This window comes from Salvelinus alpinus, chromosome 20 (assembly GCF_045679555.1).
Source record: "Salvelinus alpinus chromosome 20, SLU_Salpinus.1, whole genome shotgun sequence".
NCBI lineage: Eukaryota > Metazoa > Chordata > Actinopteri > Salmoniformes > Salmonidae > Salvelinus > Salvelinus alpinus.
In genome coordinates, this window is record NC_092105.1 from 1,218,534 (window position 1) to 1,239,559 (window position 21,026).

A 21,026-nucleotide genomic window follows, 5' to 3' on the forward strand; every position below is an offset into this window, starting at 1 on the left:
TTTCTCTATTCCTCTCTCCTCTCTCTTCCCTCTTTCTCTATTCCTCTCTCTCCCTTCTCTCTCCCTTCTCCCCCCCCCTCTCTCTCGCTCAATTCAGTTCAATTTAATACACTTTATTGGCATGGAAAGTTAACTTCCAAAGTAAACCTATAACCAAGCTGGTGGAAGAAGAGAGGTAATGTAATCTCTTTCCCCTCTCTCTCTCCTCTCTCCCCTCTCTCCCCTCTCTCTCTACCTCTCTCTCTCCTCTCTCTCCCCTCTCTCCCCTCTCTCCCCTCTCTCTCTCCTGTCTCTCCCAGGTGGACTGATGATCCCGTGGCGACGGAGGTGGTGTGTATTGAAGGACGACACCTTCATGTGGTTCAGGGCGAAGCAGGACAGTCTGAAGAGTGGCTGGCTGTATAAGAAGGGAGGCGGCATGTCCACTCTGTCCAGAAGGAACTGGAAGCAGCGTTGGTTCGTCCTGAGAGACGATAAACTGATGTACTTTGAGAACGACAGCGAGGAGAAACTGAAGGGGACCGTCGACATCCGCTCCGCCAAGTAAGAGCCTCTGTGTGTCCCAAATGGCACCCTATTCCCCTGTGTAGTGCACTACTTTTGACCAGGGCCCATAGTTCTCCTACACCCTATTCCCCTATGTAGTGCACTACTTTTGACCAGGGCCCATAGTTCTCCTACACCCTATTCCCCTGTGTAGTGCACTACTTTTGACCAGGACCCATAGTTCTCCTACACCCTATTCCCCTGTGTAGTGCACTACTTTTGACCAGGGCCCATAGTTCTCCTACACCCTATTCCCTATGTAGTGCACTACTTTTGACCAGGGCCCATAGTTCTCCTACACCCTATTCCCCTGTGTAGTGCACTACTTTTGACCAGGGCCCATAGTTCTCCTACACCCTATTCCATATGTAGTGCACTACTTTTGACCAGGGCCCATAGTTCTCCTACACCCTATTCCCCTGTGTAGTGCACTACTTTTGACCAGGGCCCATAGTTCTTCTACACCCTATTCCCTATGTAGTGCACTACTTTTGACCAGGGCCCATAGTTCTCCTACACCCTATTCCCCTGTGTAGTGCACTACTTTTGACCAGGGCCCATAGTTCTCCTACACCCTATTCCCTATGTAGTGCACTACTTTTAACCAGGGCCCATAGTTCTCCTACACCCTATTCCCTATGGAGTGCACTACTTTTGATGCTATAGGCCCTTGTCAAAAATAGTGCACTAGTGTTCCCTTTTGGACAGAGCCCTGGTGTCATTTCCGATTCAATGCAATGTTGGCCGACTGCAGTTAACCTAATTTCTCCAATTCATAACCTGTCTCTAACCTGTGGTGTCCTATCCTGCTGTCTTCAGGGACATAGTAGATAACCTGTCTCTAACCTGTGGTGTCCTATCCTGCTGTCTACAGGGACATAGTGGATAACCTGTCTCTAACCTGTGGTGTCCTATCCTGCTGTCTACAGGGACATAGTGGATAACCTGTCTCTAACCTGTGGTGTCCTATCCTGCTGTCTACAGGGACATAGTGGATAACCTGTCTCTAACCTGTGGTGTCCTATCCTGTTGTCTACAGGGACATAGTGGATAACCTGTCTCTAACCTGTGGTGTCCTATCCTGCTGTCTACAAGGACATAGTAGATAACCTGTCTCTAACCTGTGGTGTCCTATCCTGCTGTCTACAGGGACATAGTAGATAACCTGTCTCTAACCTGTGGTGTCCTATCCTGTTGTCTACAGGGACATAGTAGATAACCTGTCTCTAACCTGTTGTGTCCTATCCTGCTGTCTACAGGGACATAGTGGATAACCTGTCTCTAACCTGTGGTGTCCTATCCTGCTGTCTACAGGGACATAGTGGATAACCCGTCTCTAACCTGTGGTGTCCTATCCTGCTGTCTACAGGGACATAGTAGATAACCTGTCTCTAACCTGTTGTGTCCTATCCTGCTGTCTACAGGGACATAGTAGATAACCTGTCTCTAACCTGTGGTGTCCTATCCTGCTGTCTACAGGGACATAGTGGATAACCTGTCTCTAACCTGTTGTGTCCTATCCTGCTGTCTACAGGGACATAGTGGATAACCTGTCTCTAACCTGTGGTGTCCTATCCTGCTGTCTACAGGGACATAGTGGATAACCCGTCTCTAACCTGTGGTGTCCTATCCTGCTGTCTACAGGGACATAGTAGATAACCTGTCTCTAACCTGTGGTGTCCTATCCTGCTGTCTACAGGGACATAGTGGATAACCTGTCTCTAACCTGTGGTGTCCTATCCTGCTGTCTACAGGGACATAGTGGATAACCTGTCTCTAACCTGTGGTGTCCTATCCTGCTGTCTACAGGGACATTGTAGATAACCTGTCTCTAACCTGTGGTGTCCTATCCTGCTGTCTACAGGGACATAGTGGATAACCTGTCTCTAACCTGTGGTGTCCTATCCTGCTGTCTACAGGGACATAGTGGATAACCTGTCTCTAACCTGTGGTGTCCTATCCTGCTGTCTACAGGGACATAGTAGATAACCTGTCTCTAACCTGTGGTGTCCTATCCTGCTGTCTACAGGGACATAGTGGATAACCTGTCTCTAACCTGTGGTGTCCTATCCTGCTGTCTACAGGGACATAGTGGATAACCTGTCTCTAACCTGTGGTGTCCTATCCTGCTGTCTACAGGGACATAGTGGATAACCTGTCTCTAACCTGTGGTGTCCTATCCTGCTGTCTACAGGGACATAGTGGATAACCTGTCTCTAACCTGTGGTGTCCTATCCTGCTGTCTACAGGGACATAGTGGATAACCTGTCTCTAACCTGTGGTGTCCTATCCTGCTGTCTACAGGGACATAGTGGATAACCATGCCAAGGAGAATTCTCTGAACATCGTGACTGAAGAGAGAACATACCACATCTACGCAGAGACTCCTGAAGAAGCCAGGTATGTTCAGACTACGCCACACCAGCAGTCATGATTCATCAGGTCTTAACTGCCTGGTCTTCAGGGCTCTATTGTCCCTCCATCAGGTCCTAAGTGCCTGGTACTCAGGGCTCTATTGTCCCTCCATCAGGTCTTAACTGCCTGGTACTCAGGGCTCTATTGCCCCTCCATCAGGTCTTAATGGCCTGGTACTCAGTGCTCTATTGTCCCCTCCATCAGGTCTTAATGGCCTGGTACTCAGGGCTCTATTGTCCCCTCCATCAGGTCTTAATGGCCTGGTACTCAGGGCTCTATTGTCCCTCCATCAGGTCCTAATGGTCTGGTACTCAGGGCTCTATTGCCCCTCCATCAGGTCATAATGGCCTGGTACTCAGGGCTCTATTGTCCCTCCATCAGGTCCTAAAGGTCTGATACTCAGGGCTCTATTGCCCCTCCATCAGGACCTAATGTCCTGGTACTCAGGGCTCTATTATCCCTCCATCAGGTCCTAATGGTCTGGTACTCGGGGCTCTATTGTCCCTCCATCAGGTCCTAATGACCTGGTACTCAGGGCTCTATTGTCCCTCCATCAGGTCCTAATGACCTGGTACTCAGGGATATATTGTCCCTCCATCAGGTCCTAATGGCCTGGTACTCAGGGCTCTATTGTCCCTCCATCAGGTCCTAATGGTCTGGTACTCAGGGCTCTATTGCCCCCTCCATCAGGTCTTAACTGCCTGGTACTCAGGGCTCTATTGCCCCTCCATCAGGTCTTAATGGCCTGATACTCAGTGCTCTATTGTCCCCTCCATCAGGTCTTAATGGCCTGGTACTCAGGGCTCTATTGTCCCCTCCATCAGGTCTTAATGGCCTGATACTCAGGGCTCTATTGTCCCTCCATCAGGTCCTAATGGTCTGGTACTCATGGCTCTATTGCCCCTCCATCAGGTCATAATGGCCTGGTACTCAGGGCTCTATTGTCCCTCCATCAGGTCCTAAAGGTCTGATACTCAGGGCTCTATTGCCCCTCCATCAGGTCCTAATGACCTGGTACTCAGGGTTCTATTGCCCCCTCCATCAGGTCTTAATGGCCCGGTACTCAGGGCTCTATTGTCCCTCCATCAGGTCCTAATGGCCTGGTACTCAGGGCTCTATTTCCCCTCCATCAGGTCCTAATGACCTGGTACTTAGGGCTCTATTGTCCCTCCATCAGGTCTTAATGACCTGGTACTCAGGGCTCTATTGTCCCTCCATCAGGTCCTAATGGCCTGGTACTCAGGGCTCTATTGTCCCTCCATAAGGTCCTAACTGCCTGGTACTCAGTGTTAGTAGTTTGTAGATGAGTCTGTTAGTAGCTGGTAGATGGGTCTGTTAGTAGCTGGTAGATGGGTCTGTTAGTAGCTGGTAGATGGGTCTGTTAGTAGCTGGTAGATGGGTCTGTTAGTAGCTGGTAGATGGGTCTGTTAATAGCTGGTAGATGGGTCTGTTAGTAGTTAGTAGATGGGTCTGTTAGTAGCTGGTAGATGGGTCTGTTAGTAGCTGGTAGATGGGTCTGTTAGTAGATGGTAGATGGGTCTGTTAGTAGATGGCAGATGGGTCTGTTAGTAGTTGGTAGATGGGTCTGTTAATAGCTGGTAGATGGGTCTGTTAGTAGTTAGTAGATGGGTCTGTTAGTAGATGGGTCTGTTAGTAGATGGTAGATGGGTCTGTTAGTAGTTAGTAGATGGGTCTGTTAGTAGCTGGTAGATGGGTCTGTTAGTAGCTGGTAGATGGGTCTGTTAGTAGTTGGTAGATGGGTCTGTTAGTAGATGGGTCTGTTAGTAGTTGGTAGATGGGTCTGTTAGTAGCTGGTAGATGGGTCTGTTAGTAGCTGGTAGATGGGTCTGTTAGTAGCTGGTAGATGGGTCTGTTAGTAGTTAGTAGATGGGTCTGTTAGTAGTTAGTAGATGGGTCTGTTAGTAGCTGGTAGATGGGTCTGTTAGTAGCTGGTAGATGGGTCTGTTAGTAGCTGGTAGATGGGTCTGTTAGTAGATGGGTCTGTTAGTAGTTGGTAGATGGGTCTGTTAGTAGTTAGTAGATGGGTCTGTTAGTAGTTAGTAGATGGGTCTGTTAGTAGATGGGTCTGTTAGTAGATGGTAGATGGGTCTGTTAGTAGTTAGTAGATGGGTCTGTTAATAGCTGGTAGATGGGTCTGTTAGTAGCTGGTAGATGGGTCTGTTAGTAGTTAGTAGATGGGTCTGTTAGTAGCTGGTAGATGGGTCTGTTAGTAGTTGGTAGATGGGTCTGTTAGTAGTTAGTAGATGGGTCTGTTAGTAGCTGGTAGATGGGTCTGTTAGTAGTTAGTAGATGGGTCTGTTAGTAGCTGGTAGATGGGTCTGTTAGTAGTTGGTAGATGGGTCTGTTAGTAGTTAGTAGATGGGTCTGTTAGTAGCTGGTAGATGGGTCTGTTAGTAGCTGGTAGATGGGTCTGTTAGTAGCTGGTAGATGGGTCTGTTAGTAGTTGGTAGATGGGTCTGTTAGTAGTTAGTAGATGGGTCTGTTAGTAGCTGGTAGATGGGTCTGTTAGTAGTTAGTAGATGGGTCTGTTAGTAGCTGGTAGATGGGTCTGTTAGTAGCTGGTAGATGGGTCTGTTAGTAGTTGGTAGATGGGTCTGTTAGTAGTTAGTAGATGGGTCTGTTAGTAGTTAGTAGATGGGTCTGTTAGTAGTTGGTAGATGGGTCTGTTAGTAGATGGGTCTGTTAGTAGATGGGTATGTTAGTAGTTAGTAGATGGGTCTGTTAGTAGCTGGTAGATGGGTCTGTTAGTAGATGGGTCTGTTAGTAGCTGGTAGATGGGTCTGTTAGTAGCTGGTAGATGGGTCTGTTAGTAGCTGGTAGATGGGTCTGTTAGTAGTTAGTAGATGGGTCTGTTAGTAGCTGGTAGATGGGTCTGTTAGTAGCTGGTAGATGGGTCTGTTAGTAGTTGGTAGATGGGTCTGTTAGTAGATGGGTCTGTTAGTAGATGGGTATGTTAGTAGTTAGTAGATGGGTCTGTTAGTAGCTGGTAGATGGGTCTGTTAGTAGCTGGTAGATGGGTCTGTTAGTAGTTAGTAGATGGGTCTGTTAGTAGCTGGTAGATGGGTCTGTTAGTAGCTGGTAGATGGGTCTGTTAGTAGATGGGTCTGTTAGTAGCTGGTAGATGGGTCTGTTAGTAGCTGGTAGATGGGTCTGTTAGTAGATGGGTCTGTTAGTAGATGGGTCTGTTAGTAGTTAGTAGATGGGTCTGTTAGTAGCTGGTAGATGGGTATGTTAGTAGCTGGTAGATGGGTCTGTTAGTAGATGGGTCTGTTAGTAGATGGGTCTGTTAGTAGTTAGTAGATGGGTCTGTTAGTAGTTGGTAGATGGGTCTGTTAGTAGATGGGTCTGTTAGTAGCTGGTAGATGGGTCTGTTAATAGCTGGTAGATGGGTCTGTTAGTAGTTAGTAGATGGGTCTGTTAGTAGCTGGTAGATGGGTCTGTTAATAGCTGGTAGATGGGTCTGTTAGTAGTTAGTAGATGGGTCTGTTAGTAGCTGGTAGATGGGTCTGTTAGTAGATGGTAGATGGGTCTGTTAGTAGCTGGTAGATGGGTCTGTTAGTAGCTGGTAGATGGGTCTGTTAATAGCTGGTAGATGGGTCTGTTAGTAGTTAGTAGATGGGTCTGTTAGTAGCTGGTAGATGGGTCTGTTAGTAGATGGTAGATGGGTCTGTTAGTAGATGGCAGATGGGTCTGTTAGTAGTTGGTAGATGGGTCTGTTAATAGCTGGTAGATGGGTCTGTTAGTAGTTAGTAGATGGGTCTGTTAGTAGCTGGTAGATGGGTCTGTTAGTAGATGGTAGATGGGTCTGTTAGTAGATGGCAGATGGGTCTGTTAGTAGTTGGTAGATGGGTCTGTTAATAGCTGGTAGATGGGTCTGTTAGTAGTTAGTAGATGGGTCTGTTAGTAGATGGGTCTGTTAGTAGCTGGTAGATGGGTCTGTTAGTAGTTGGTAGATGGGTCTGTTAGTAGTTGGTAGATGGGTCTGTTAGTAGTTGGTAGATGGGTCTGTTAATAGCTGGTAGATGGGTCTGTTAGTAGTTAGTAGATGGGTCTGTTAGTAGATGGGTCTGTTAGTAGCTGGGTCTGTTAGTAGCTGGTAGATGGGTCTGTTAGTAGATGGTAGATGGGTCTGTTAGTAGCTGGTAGATGGGTCTGTTAGTAGCTGGTAGTGTCGTAGAAAATCACTTCAAATATAACTCTTACAAGAACTTTGTGAACTCAAATAAGATTTTTAATACAAATTGTATCACAATCTGGAATGTCCGCGGAACACACACTTTCTCAGAACTCCAGCTACTCTATTTATACACACAGTCTTGTCCGTCCCCTATGAAGTCATTCACCACCATCTGCTTTCAATTTGTTTATAATAGTGGCTGGACCCTCTATCCCAGCGTGTCCAATTACCTCTAGGCGTCACTCTGTCTGACATGTATGTTTGTAATAGAATGGTCAAACCATATGTCTAGTGTCCAATTGCTTTTAGGCGCCACTCTGTCTGACATGTATGTTATTATGTCTATGTCTGCTCTGGTACCCCAATGGTGGAACAAACTCCCTCACGACGCCAGGTCAGCGGAGTCAATCACCACCTTCCGAAGACACCTGAAACCCCACCTCTCCAAGGAATACCCAGGATAGGACAAAGTAATCCTTCTAACCCCCCCCCCCTTAAAAGAGTTAGATGCACCATTGTAAAATGGTTGTTCCACTGGATATCATAAGGTGAATACACCAAGTTGTAAGTCACTCTGGACAAGAGCGTCTGCTAAATGACCCAAATGCAAATGTAATTATACTGTTCACCTATCTTATACCTCTATATGTTATCCATGTGTGTAATTGTACTCCTACAATCCCACCTCTGGGGCTAATTAGCCACATAAATAACAGAAACATGACTTTGGGATAGTAAATGAAAATACCTACGATATACAAGAAAATACAAAAACAGAAGAAAGCACATAAACCAACTAGACCAAACAGTCTCAAATGATTAAAACTAAAATAGGAGTACAAGATCCAATTAGAAACATTAATAAAAACCGAACTAGACCAAACATCTCCAGTTTACATAAGAGTAAAAGATCTAATTAGGTGTAAAAATTAATAAAAACCTAACTAGACCAAACATCTCCAGTTTACATAAGAGTAAAAGATCTAATTAGGTGTAAAAATTAAGAAAGATAAAATATTACAGATTTGATGAAGCATGTGCGTGTAAGTACTTAGCCTTGCCTGAGGTTATCTCAGTTATGTGGAAAATCAAAATAATACACGGAGTATCATAACAAATGAATAAGGAAAAAATCAAAGACCAACATGCAGTTACAAAAGAAAATTGACACAACATCATTCTAAATTTAAGCATTTCAACATGATCCTCCCTCGCAGACACCTCTCTAATAAAGTGATATCAATGATACCAACCTTTGTTTAGAAGATTAAGGACATGGTCCATAGACACTTGTAACCGGAAAACCCTCTGTTACCTAACATGTTTTTTGAAATTAACCTAGTTTTTAGAAGGCATAACTAGCTTCAATTAAAGAAAAACATATATATATTCATTGATATACATATCTAAAAATTCAACCAAACATACAAAAACACAAATTTAAACAAAAATAGATATACTAAAATCCTGACATAGGAGCACAGTCCTCATCCTGACAGATTCTACAATCACCTCTTTGACATTTTGCGCAAAACACGGGGTCTCCATGATGGTCATGGCCTTCCACATTAAATTTTGTGCACCACTTGCACTTACGGCGCAAATGACACTCTTTGTGGACATGTACCAGTAGACATTTGTCTGCATTTGGGAATACAGCATATACAGGCAGACCATCCTTACTGAAATCATGGCAAGCAGAACCACCTCCCGGCATCACTCCATAGAGACAGTTTGGATTGCCAAAGGGGCAGTCCAGAGGTCCACCAACTGCATTGCAAAGTTTTCCATATTTATTGGTATAATGGCCTGGGCTCCCAGGTACAGGATTAATTATCACTGGAGGGTCAGCACTCCTTACAGACATCTGTTTAACTGTTGTCTGGACCACAAGTGATTTTATCAAGGGTAAAACACAACAAAATACAAGACCCAGAGCCAATAACCCCCCTCCCAGCACAATAGCCATCCTAGCAAACACAGCTCCCCACTTTCCTAATGCTAGATCCAACCAATCCCAAACATGAGAGTCAAACCCAGCATTTGCCTTAACCTCTGCTCGTAAACCTTTGAGTTTAGCCATAGCGATTGCGAAGGATCCATCAGTGTTATTGGGGATAAAGGTGCAACAGTCATCTCCAAACATAACACAAACTCCACCCTTCTCCGCTAAGAGCCAATTGAGAGCCTGTCTGTTTTGCCAAGTCATTTTACTGGTAGCCTGTACCTGTTCCCCCAATGCTGTTAGAGCCGAGTCGGTATAGTTAATAAATCTCTGTTGGTTATAGTAAATATAATTAATCCACTCTAAATTCTTATTAGGTGTTATCCACAAAAAGATTGATTCAAATCCTGATTTAATCTCATCTCTTGCTTTGTACTCGTTAGGAACACCTCTAGGTTGGCCTATTGCATCCAAATAGACCTTGGGGTCAGACTCATATTCTCTTTTTACTCTATTTTTAGTATTTTGTTGCCTAGCATCACTAGGATCCCATTCAATTATAGTTATCTGTTGAATCAACCTAACTCTTGCACAGAGACCTGTCCATCCCTTTGGCAATGTTGCCCTTAATCTCTTTCCCCCACATATCCAGAAGAAATCTGCAACTACCTTGGTCTGTTCTTCATATGGTGCAATTAAGGGTAGTGCTAGAGTTTGATTTTGACAACTATCATGAATGACCACTTTTCCCACCCAACTTCCAGCTGCTTGATAAGTAGCCCTTCTTGGAGTGTCTGCATTCCATGTGGTATCCGTAGTTAAGTGCCATGTGATCTCGCATTGACCTTTAAACTTCCCCATCTCATTCTGTCCTTTTGTGCTGTTAAAACATTCATATGTTTGTTGATAATCTATCCGATATTTATGTGGGACCTCTAGCTTCTGTACTTCCATCCTTATATCCAATTCTTTACACCACTTTCCCCAACCAGTTTGATTGTAATACCGATGATAATATGGATTACCCAAATATGACAAACATTCAGCTGGGCAATAAGGCCTTTCTGGTCTACTCAAATGACAAAAGTTCTTATTAAAATCAGCACAGTCCTTGTAATCATAAGGACTTGGTACCACCACTAATTCTGTCAGCGGAGAGGGTGCACATAGTAAGCAATTTGTCAATTTTAATTTCATTGCTGTATATTGAGCCCATTCATACCATTCATTACCTACTAATTTCTTCAATGATTTGTCCTTGTATAGTTCTGGGGTTAAAGCATCAGTTGGAGTCACATTGTCCTTTTCTCGAGGCAGATTGTTAGTGTTTTTCAGAAAGTTCCAAATGTCAGTAAAAAACCCTTTTGGTTCTGATGCCTCAGGTTTCTTTGTGGGTACATTAGACTGTTTGTTAATAGCAATGGATGATACCTTGGTAGTAACCGCTGTAATCCTTGCAGCAGTTTCCACTGTTGTTGTCGTTTTAGTTATCACCAGCTCTTCCTGTTTAGGTATTGGCGTAGGACCAATTCTAATGACTGTGGTGCTACTCCCTTTGGTCAATCTGGTTCTCGTTATTTCAACTATTAAGTCTTCACCTTCAACTGGTTCAATCTGATTCATGGTGAGCACCCACTCATCTACGTCTTTGGTTAATGTCAGGTCACATCCTTTTGGGTCCCAAATGACTTCTCCCTTTGTTTGGTGATGTGTCCATCCACAGAATGCAATCTCGGGTAGAGGCCTGATCCTTTTGATTGAGATTGTCTTCTGTTCTCCTGTTTCAGTTATGAGTTGAGGTGGAACAGAAATTCTAACCTTGTCAGTTTTTTTTAATTGTTCGGCTGATTCCTCTCTTCTCTTCCTGCCTCCACCATACTTCTTGATCGTGTGTGAGTCTGTTGTTTCTGTATTAGTGTTCATTATTACTTTTGCTATGTCAATGTCTTTCTTCCGCCATTCTAACTTAAATTGTTTGTTAGGGGGACCCTTCAAGAGTTGAAAAGTCAATTGTGGGGAAATCCCCTTCCCTCTCTTGTGAGGCTTCTCTTCCTCTTTCTTCCCCTGAGGCTCCCTCCTCAGGCCGGACTGGACTTTCATCTGGGAGGGTATCAATTTCAGGGAAGAGATGTTCCCATTCTGCAGGTGGTACTTCGGGATCCCATTGTGGAGGGCTTCTATCAAAGAGGTCTGCCACAGCAGGTATGTCATCAGGAGTAGCAGGCATGTTACTCCCCCCCATTTCTGGGCTCTCAGACCATACCTGAGGAAGCTTTGGTTGTTTGTCCCTTTCCTGTTTAGACTGTTTTCCCCTGGTACTTCTTCTGAGAGCTTTAATTGATGCACTCGTCGTATCTTGGCTTGTATCTGGTCTGCCATTTTCTTGACTCCTCCCTGGTGTTTTGATCGTTTCCTCTGCTCCTGCTCCCTCCGAGCTCCCGCCTGGTGTATCAGCATCCTCTGTGTTCTCATCTCTATGTGGTTGTATCCTTTTCTCTGTTGGGACTCGTGTGCAGTGGTTTAGATGATACCACGTCTTGCTTCCTTTCACCTGGACTGCTGTTTTTGTGGCTGCGGCCACCTCGTAGGGTCCTTCTCTCCTCGGCTGATCCCACTTCCTTCGGAACACTCGAACGTAGACCAGATCTCCTGGTATCACTGGGAGAGGTCCTTCAGGTCCAGGCTCCGGCACCGTCTTTTTCTCCTGTGAATATATAACTTTGTGTATTTTGGTTAGATACATCACATACGATTTTAATTCACTTTGCAATATATCCAAGGAGGGACCTTTATACAATCCTCCTAACATTGGTATAGGCATGGGTCGACCCGTAAGCATTTCATGCGGCGATAGATGCGTGTTTCTGTTAGTTTCCATGCGGCAACTCATTAGTGCAAGCGGTAAAGCATCCACCCAATTAAGCCCTGTAGATCTACAAATCTTTGTTATCTTGTTTTTCAGAAAACCGTTAACTCTCTCAACCATCCCCTGCGATTGGGGATGATAGACACATCCCAGCCTTTGTTTCATCCTTAGCTGCTGTATTATTGTTTTTACAACTTTTTGTATAAACGCTGAACCATTGTCTGAGCTAATTTCGGACGGAATCCCGAATCTGGGAATTACTTCTGTTGATAAGAATTTTATCACTGTTCCTGACCCCTGATCCACTGATGGTACTGCTTCCACCCATCTGCTGAACCTGTCTATGATAACTAACATGTACCTTTTACCCCTTATAGGTTTTATCATGTCTACATAGTCCATCACAATATGTCTAAATGGGCCTTCTGGAACCGGTATGTGACCTATAGGCGTAGCTATACCTTTACGTATGTTGTTTTTTGCACATATTTCACATTTTGACAAAATCTCATCTACTGTTGCCTGTAGATAAGGTGACCAAAAACCTTGTTTTTTGATTTTTCTTATCACCTCCCCCCTTGCACAATGATCAATATCATGTGCATCATTAATAAGTAGCGTCAGTAGAGTGGTGGTGGCCAATATGGCACCATCATGTGTTCTCCATATCCCATGTCTATCTACCGAGGCCCCCCTCTGTAGCCAGGTATTCTGTTCAGTAATACCAGCACGAGCCTGAATTTGAATTAGCTCAGCCGGAGATGTAAGAGGTGCAATAGCAACCATGTCCATTAATGGTGCAATGAGAATAGGAACAATACATTTAGATGCTTTTTTGGCAGCTTCATCCGCTGCATTATTGCCCCTAATAACAAAATCATTACCTTTTTTGTGCGCTTGACACTTGATTATAGCTAACTTCCGAGGATACATTAATGCTGTCATTAATTTAACAATTTGAGCATGATGTTGGATGGGAGTTCCATCACTCTTTCGAAAACCTCTCTGTTTCCAGACTGCACCAAACAAATGACATACGCCGTGTGCGTAAGCGGAATCAGTATAGATATTAACGGTTTTACCTCTTCCTAGCCCACATGCTGCAGTCAGAGCCTGCAATTCAGCTAGCTGGGCAGAGCAAGGCTGAGGACAATGCTCTAATATTTCCTCAGTGAAAGCTTTCCCCTTTTGCTTAACTACCGCAAACCCTGCATGAGTACCTGTATAATCTTTAAAACAAGAACCATCTACAAAGTAACTTTCCAGGTCATATCCCTCTCGACCTATTAATGGAATTGATTCTAAGTCTGGACGTAGTTTGGTAAATGTTAAAGCCTCGGCTACACAATCATGTGCTTCTCCTTCAAAATCAAATGGAATCCTTTCTGCCGGATTCACAGTGTTACATCTTTTAATGAAAACGTCAGGGTACGTGAGTAAGCTCATATAATCCATCGTCCTTGCATTAGTTAACACAAATTTACCCTGTTCTATCAACTCCACTATTTTATGATGAGTGCTGATAATCACCGGATACCCCATGGTTATAGTTGATGCTTTGTCATATGCATAATGCAATGCCGCTAATCCCTGATAACACGGTGGGTATCCCTGAGCTACCGGATCCAATTTAGAGCTATAATAAGCAATAGGTTGTTTCTTCCTACCACTACAAGTTTCTTGCATAAGAACAGCTGCTGCATAATTGTTGCACCTGTTTGCGACGTATAACAAGAATGGTTTAGTGTAATCTGGGGTGGCTAGAGCTGGTGCTGTTTGCATTTCTCTTTTAAGTGTTTCAAATGCAACCAACGCATCAGTGTTCCAATCTAGTCTTGCTCTTAGATTAAGCTGTCCAGCTTCTTTCATTATTTCTCTCAGAGGAGCTGTTTTAACTACATACTCTTCTATCCAATCAGAACTAAATCCTGTCATTCCCAAAAAGGTCATCATTTGAGCTACCGTTTGTGGTAACGGTGCTTTGCTAATACCCTCTAGCTGTCCAGGAGCTATTGCTTTAGTTCCATGAGCTATTGTTCTGCCTAAGTACTCAACCTGAGGTTGACAGTACTGTAGTTTTGTTTTAGAGACTTTGTGTCCTCCTTCTGCTAAGCGTTGCAGTACTTTTAGTGAGTCAGAATGACATTGTTCCAAAGTTGAGGCACAGATCAACAGGTCATCCACATATTGGATCAGTGTGCCATCTAACATTAATTCTTCCAGGTCTGCTCTCAATATCTGATTGAAAAAATGTGGACTATCCTTAAAACCCTGTGGGGTCCTAGTATAAGACAAAGTTTTGCCCCTATATCTAAATGCAAACAAATGTCTGCACTCCTCCGCCAGGGGTATACTAAAAAACGCTCCACATAGGTCAATAACCGTGAAGTATTTGGCCTCCGGGGGAACATTGGTCAGCAGAGTGTGAGGGTTTGGGACTTCAGCAGGACAATCCTGCACTATATCGTTAACAGCTCTTAGATCATGGACCAGTCTCCATTTTTTACCATTGGCTTTAAGAACAGGTAGCAAGGGTGTATTGCAATCACTGGGCATCTCTATCAATACTCCTGCCCTGAGCAGTCCTTCTATTGTCAATCTTATTCCTTCTTCAGCCTCAGGCTTCATAGGATACTGGGTTTTCCATGGAAGTTTGGCATTAGGTTTTATTTTGACAGAAACGGGACTAGCAGATTTAACTAGTCCTACGTCTGTATCATGTTGCGACCATACCTCAGTTGGTATGGTTTTCTCCATTTCTGCTCTAAGTTCACTGATTAATCCTATTCCTTCACCTAACACTACCTGCTGGCCTGCACTAACCTCTACCTCCCTTGGATCACCAATCAACATAGTAGTGGTAACTATTTTGATGAATGATTTATCCTTTGAATGAAAGATTAGTGGATTGTCAGTTTTATCCCACTTCTGTTTCCCAACTTCCTTCATCATCGATCCTAGATCTTTAGATGTATAACCCTGATTTACCAGTAAAGTAATGTGAGGAACAGAGTCAGAGACATTGAACCATGTCTTCACAAATTCAGACCCGTCTCCATCCATCACATCCATTGCGGCTCCCTGCTTTCCAATAACTATAATTTGAGACATTATTGGTGCTTTCCTTCCATATGCCCCCATAACCCAAAGTTGTTCAAGCAATGGGTCCAGATGTGGGTCAAATTGCATTGTGCAATGATATTCAGATTTAGCTCTAACTGCTTTAGGTATTTGGGCCTGGATGAATTTACCCCATTTCCTGACAGTTCTATCCACATCTGCTTCAATGCCTCCTAGCCAATATACATTAGCTGTTCCTTCTGTACCCATCACTGGTAATTGTAATCCTGTTTTTTCAATTATTACTCCATCAGGAGAACATTTAATTTGTAAGCCCAACTTGCATAGTGCGTCTCTTCCTAATAGATTAACTGGTGTTTGATCTGACACTAAAATTGGAATTGTGACTGATTTACCATCAGTCGTTAGCCGAACTGGAGCGGTCATTGGAATTAACTGCGTATTTCCCGAGAATCCTATTGTTTTGGCATATTTACCAGACATGGGGAGATGAGAGGCATAATTTGGACTCACACATGTATAAGTAGCTCCAGTATCTATCATCATGGGTGTACCTCTGTTTTCTATTTGAACCTGCAGTATAGGTTCTTGATCAGCCCTTGTTGTTATTATTGGAAACTGACCCTCCCCTTTGAGATTCCCTGGGCATCCCTAGTTTTGTTGATTAGGCCCTGACCATGTGTTCACAGGACCTGAAGGTTGGTTAGGGTTGCCCTGCCAATCGTTATGTTGATTCCAACCATTCTGATTTTGTTGGAAGTTTGGGGTATTATACGTCGGTGGCGATCTACTATTTCTATTTCCCTCAGTTCGATTCTGCCATGGGCGTGTAGGGCACTCTCGCCTGTTGTGTCCTGGTTGCCTACATCCCCAACAGGTGCCTGGTGGCCCTCGAGAGTCTACAAATCCCTTGCCTTTATCAAATTGTACAGTTTTCTGTTGTTTTTTCCCCCCATTCCAAATCGGGGGCTGTGTGTACACATTTACTACTGGCGGTGCAGGTAACACTTGAGCCCGACCAGGGCCGAACAGCTGTGGCTCTCCTGGGGAGACAGCAGCCATTGTTCCCATCTCTGGCCCAGGGGTAGTGACGACAGCCTGGACTTTCTTTTTCCCTTTGTTGGTTAGTTCATCCAACTGCAGCAGGGTCAGTCTTCTCTGAATGTCTTTGCCTTGATCTATCTGTCTCTGTTCATCTTTTCTGTATTTCTCTACTGCATGGACCACGTAGTCACAGAATTCCCTGTAAGGTTTTGATGTAAGTCCCACCACATCCTCCAGCCTTCTCCTTACTGGCTGGGGCATGGCTTCTATTATTGAATTTCGGAACATAGTTGTCATTAGTTCATTGCCCTCAGGGTCTTGCTCTGTTTCCATCCTCCACCTTTTCAACTGTCCATGTAGGTAGGTAGCTGGGTTTTCTGTGTCCCCGATAATTCCACCTCTTAGTGCTTTGGGATCCACTTTTGTTGGATATGTTTCTCTTAAAGCACGCCAGATGACTGGTCTGTATCTGTCGAACAGTAATCCATCATTTATCACTCCCCCATCTGTACCATCGATGCCACCGTCCTGCATGATCTCTCCCATAGTATGCATGCTCGTCACCCTGGCCAGTAGTGCCCTTATGTCCCCCACCGCCAGCAATTTCCCCACTGTATGTTCTTCAAATGTTCTGATCCATTTACCTGCCCCCTCATGTAAATCAGGTAGACGGACAACCAAACCCTCCAAATCCTGTGTAGCCCATGGCGTATAATGTCCCTGATCGCCTTTTATCAGAATCGGACATTGTTTTCCATAAAAGCCAGATTCTTTTCTTGACCCTTCTCTACGAGCCCTGGGGTAGTTTTCCACCAACTCATCAGTTAAATCCTTATTGGTGCTGCGGGCCCGAGCTTTTTCTTGTTTATCTAGTCTTCTCTTGCTTTCTTCTAGGTTTGATTTTAATAGTCCCAATTCCTTATCTATTTTTTGTCCAAGTAATTGACCCTCTTCTTCTAGTCTGTCCCTATATTGTCTATCACTATCTTCCTCTTCTTCTTCTGATAACTCCTTATCTACTCTAGCTGTTTCTAATGCTGCCAGAGCCTTTCTTAAACCCCCATAACAATTGAAGCCATCTCCCTCAATCCTAGAATCTCTTGTAGTCTTTCTCTGGTCCTTGTCTGCTGAATAAGATGATGCACATGCTGCTTCAGGCTCAGCCCTTTCTTCCCCTTCTGTTAAGTCTATTTCGCCTTGTATATCCAAATGACCCTTTATCATTGGAAATTGTCCATTGAAATAAGGTGGGGGGTTAAGCATCCATTCATTTTTCATTTTCATTGTTTTATCATCTTTCTTCAGCATTTCTCTTGCCTTTTTCATGCTTTTTAACAAACCAGATCCTTCTTCTTTGAACATTTTTAGTATTTCATTTTCTCTTTCTCGTTTATTTCTTCTTTTTTGTTTCTTGTCATTTGGTTTGTGGTTCTTTATTAGTGTCTCCATTTCCTCACACACCGAGACATCCAACGTTCCCACCGCTGGCCATTTGGTATTTAGTTTTCTTGTGCGTTTCTCCCATTTTATTGAAGTTTTTATTATTTCTTTTTTACTCAAGGGATGCCTTGCCCCTAAGATCTCTACTGGTGTTCTATTCATTTTATTATAGTTCTAATCAATTTTATGATTTCTTTTTAATACCTTATCTTTATCTTTATTTATTTATATTGTTTATACTTTCTTACCTCTACTTCATGTTCCTTATTGCTTGATCCTAAATTCAATTGATTAGTGTATCAAGCCTCCCCTTGTCTCCTTTTTATCCTGGTCACTCGATTTTGCACCACTGTCTACTCATCAGGCTATTTTTAGACCGTAGCTTCTGTAGACACAGAGTGTCTGACGGCCTGTTTTTTCCTCTTTCTTTGTTCCTCCGTACGCGAATTCTTAATATGTCCTGGATTCCACTATTTATCTTAACCAACCTAGATTCATTTTTAACTTTATAGTATAATTTCAATTTATTGGCGCTCCTACTTTCTGTTTTGTTTCACACTTTTCTATCCGTATTTATACTATTCGGTTAACGCCTTTTTAAGTATTTTTATTTATTCTTTGTTTTGACACCTTTTTTAGTAATTCTACTATGGTCGCTTATTACTTTATCACATCAGTGTTTTTATCCTTGATTACAACTTATTTTACTTCGATGTTTCTTAACTTCTTTCCCTCTGCCTAATAGCAGTTAACGACACCCTTCATCAATTCTACTCTGTCACAGGAGAGCTGCGCGCACCCTCTTCAGGACGCTCTGCCTACACGCACACAACCTGTCCTATCTTTCTTCCTAATCTTCTATTTTTACACAGATCTACTCATTTCTTACAACATTATCATTCATCCTTTTATGTTTCATCCGTTCATTCAATCCCTTTGTTTTTACCTCAAAACAACTCAGTCTTTCTTTTTTGACTTAATTCACTTCCACCTACATAAGCCTAGACTTCTTACAATATGACGAGACTACTGTCTAATCGGATCAGCTTGTCTTCATATCCTATTCAACCCCCAATACTTATCTTTTCTTCTATTATTAGGGTAGTATTGTGGCGTGACCTACTGAATTACCAAACCCTGGTAGCTAGACAGAGCGGTTTTTTATTCGCAGGATTTCTTTTGCATTTGAACGCCGCACAATCGGGCCAACGTTTTTCCTGCACCTACTACTTCACTCATACAGTCCTCTTTTCAGAGCGGAAACTATGAATATTTATTTAACTACTGATTTATGTTTTGACCGTATAAGTTACTTTTGCAGTTGAACGCCGCACAATCGGGCCAACGTTTTCCTACAACCTACCGATTTATGCTTTGACCGTATAAGTTACTTTTGCAGTTGAACGCCGCACAATCGGGCTAACGTTTTCCTACAACCTACTGTTTTATGCTTTGACTGTATAAGCTACTTTTGCAGTTGAACGCCGCACAATCGGGCTAACGTTTTCCTACAACCTACTGTTTTATGCTTTGACTGTATAAGCTACTTTTTCAGTTGAACGCCGCACAATCGGGCTAACGTTTTCCTACAACCTACTGTTTTATGCTTTGACTGTATAAACTACTTGTTGTAGCCCTGCGCCGCTCAACTAGAGAGTACAAACAGTTGCGCCGATCAGCCCACACAAGGCTGCTCAAAATGAATGGTCCGACGAGAGGGGCAGTCCGAATCACACACACCCAACACGAGTCGCCCGCTCAGGTTGACTGAGGTGTGTTTACGCACATCCCAAAACAGATCCTGATACGGTCGAACCCGGCCAAGCAGAATCAGACGGAACAACTCCCCCAATCAAACCAGACACATGAACCTGTCTCGAGCAGTCCAACCAGAACAAATGCCCGCTCCCCCCAGCCAAACACCCGACACAATCAAAGTTCACAGTTCCAGTTCACTCAATCTCCAGACATGCGCATTCATACAAAACCCAAACTCACACATGCATGCACATTTATTTGAATTCAAAAGTTCTTTCGTTTTTATCGTTTTTAGGAAATTTGAGAGAGAGACCTACATGACATTCCTCCCGCTGAGACAGGACTCTGAAGCAATCCACACAAACATTTCAACTATTGTAAGAACTTGCTTACCGTATATAGTTGGGTGGCCACCTCTGTTTGTTTAGATTGTCCAAAGAACCCGCCAGCCAAGAACGTCACCGTCCCTGTCACTCCTGGCAAGCTCGCCAATTATGTCGTAGAAAATCACTTCAAATATAACTCTTACAAGAACTTTGTGAACTCAAATAAGATTTTTAATACAAATTGTATCACAATCTGGAATGTCCGCGGAACACACACTTTCTCAGAACTCCAGCTACTCTATTTATACACACAGTCTTGTCCGTCCCCTATGAAGTCATTCACCACCATCTGCTTTCAATTTGTTTATAATAGTGGCTGGACCCTCTATCCCAGCGTGTCCAATTACCTCTAGGCGTCACTCTGTCTGACATGTATGTTTGTAATAGAATGGTCAAACCATATGTCTAGTGTCCAATTGCTTTTAGGCGCCACTCTGTCTGACATGTATGTTATTATGTCTATGTCTGCTCTGGTACCCCAATGGTGGAACAAACTCCCTCACGACGCCAGGTCAGCGGAGTCAATCACCACCTTCCGAAGACACCTGAAACCCCACCTCTCCAAGGAATACCCAGGATAGGACAAAGTAATCCTTCTAACCCCCCCCCCCTTAAAAGAGTTAGATGCACCATTGTAAAATGGTTGTTCCACTGGATATCATAAGGTGAATACACCAAGTTGTAAGTCACTCTGGACAAGAGCGTCTGCTAAATGACCCAAATGCAAATGTAATTATACTGTTCACCTATCTTATACCTCTATATGTTATCCATGTGTGTAATTGTACTCCTACAGTAGATGGGTCTGTTAGTAGATGGGTCTGTTAGTAGCTGGGTCTGTTAGTAGATGGTAGATGGGTCTGTTAGTAGTTAGTAGATGGGTCTGTTAGTAGCTGGGTCTGTTAGTAGATGGTAGATGGGTCTGTTAGTAGTTAGTAGATGGGTCTGTTAGTAGCTGGGTCTGTTAGTAGATGGTAGATGGGTCTGTTAGTAGTTAGTAGATGGGTCTGTTAGTAGCTTGTAGATTGGTCTGTTAGTAGCTGGTAGATGGGTCTGTTAGTAGATGGTAGATGGGTCTGTTAGTAGATGGCAGATGGGTCTGTTAGTAGTTGGTAGATGGGTCTGTTAATAGCTGGTAGATGGGTCTGTTAGTAGTTAGTAGATGGGTCTGTTAGTAGATGGGTCTGTTAGTAGCTGGTAGATGGGTCTGTTAGTAGCTGGTAGATGGGTCTGTTAGTAGTTGGTAGATGGGTCTGTTAGTAGTTGGTAGATGGGTCTGTTAGTAGTTGGTAGATGGGTCTGTTAATAGCTGGTAGATGGGTCTGTTAGTAGTTAGTAGATGGGTCT

General features: G+C 43.6%; 1 protein-coding gene across 1 annotated transcript in view; it reads left to right on the forward strand.

Moving 5' to 3' along the window:
- Positions 1–21,026, forward strand: part of LOC139547255 (unconventional myosin-X-like) — a 72,254-nt gene that overhangs the window by 5,412 nt on the left and 45,816 nt on the right. Inside the window, exons 3-4 of the mRNA XM_071356316.1 lie at positions 300–543; positions 2,851–2,946. Coding sequence (XP_071212417.1) covers positions 300–543; positions 2,851–2,946 — 340 coding nt within the window. The remainder of the gene's footprint in view (positions 1–299; positions 544–2,850; positions 2,947–21,026) is intronic.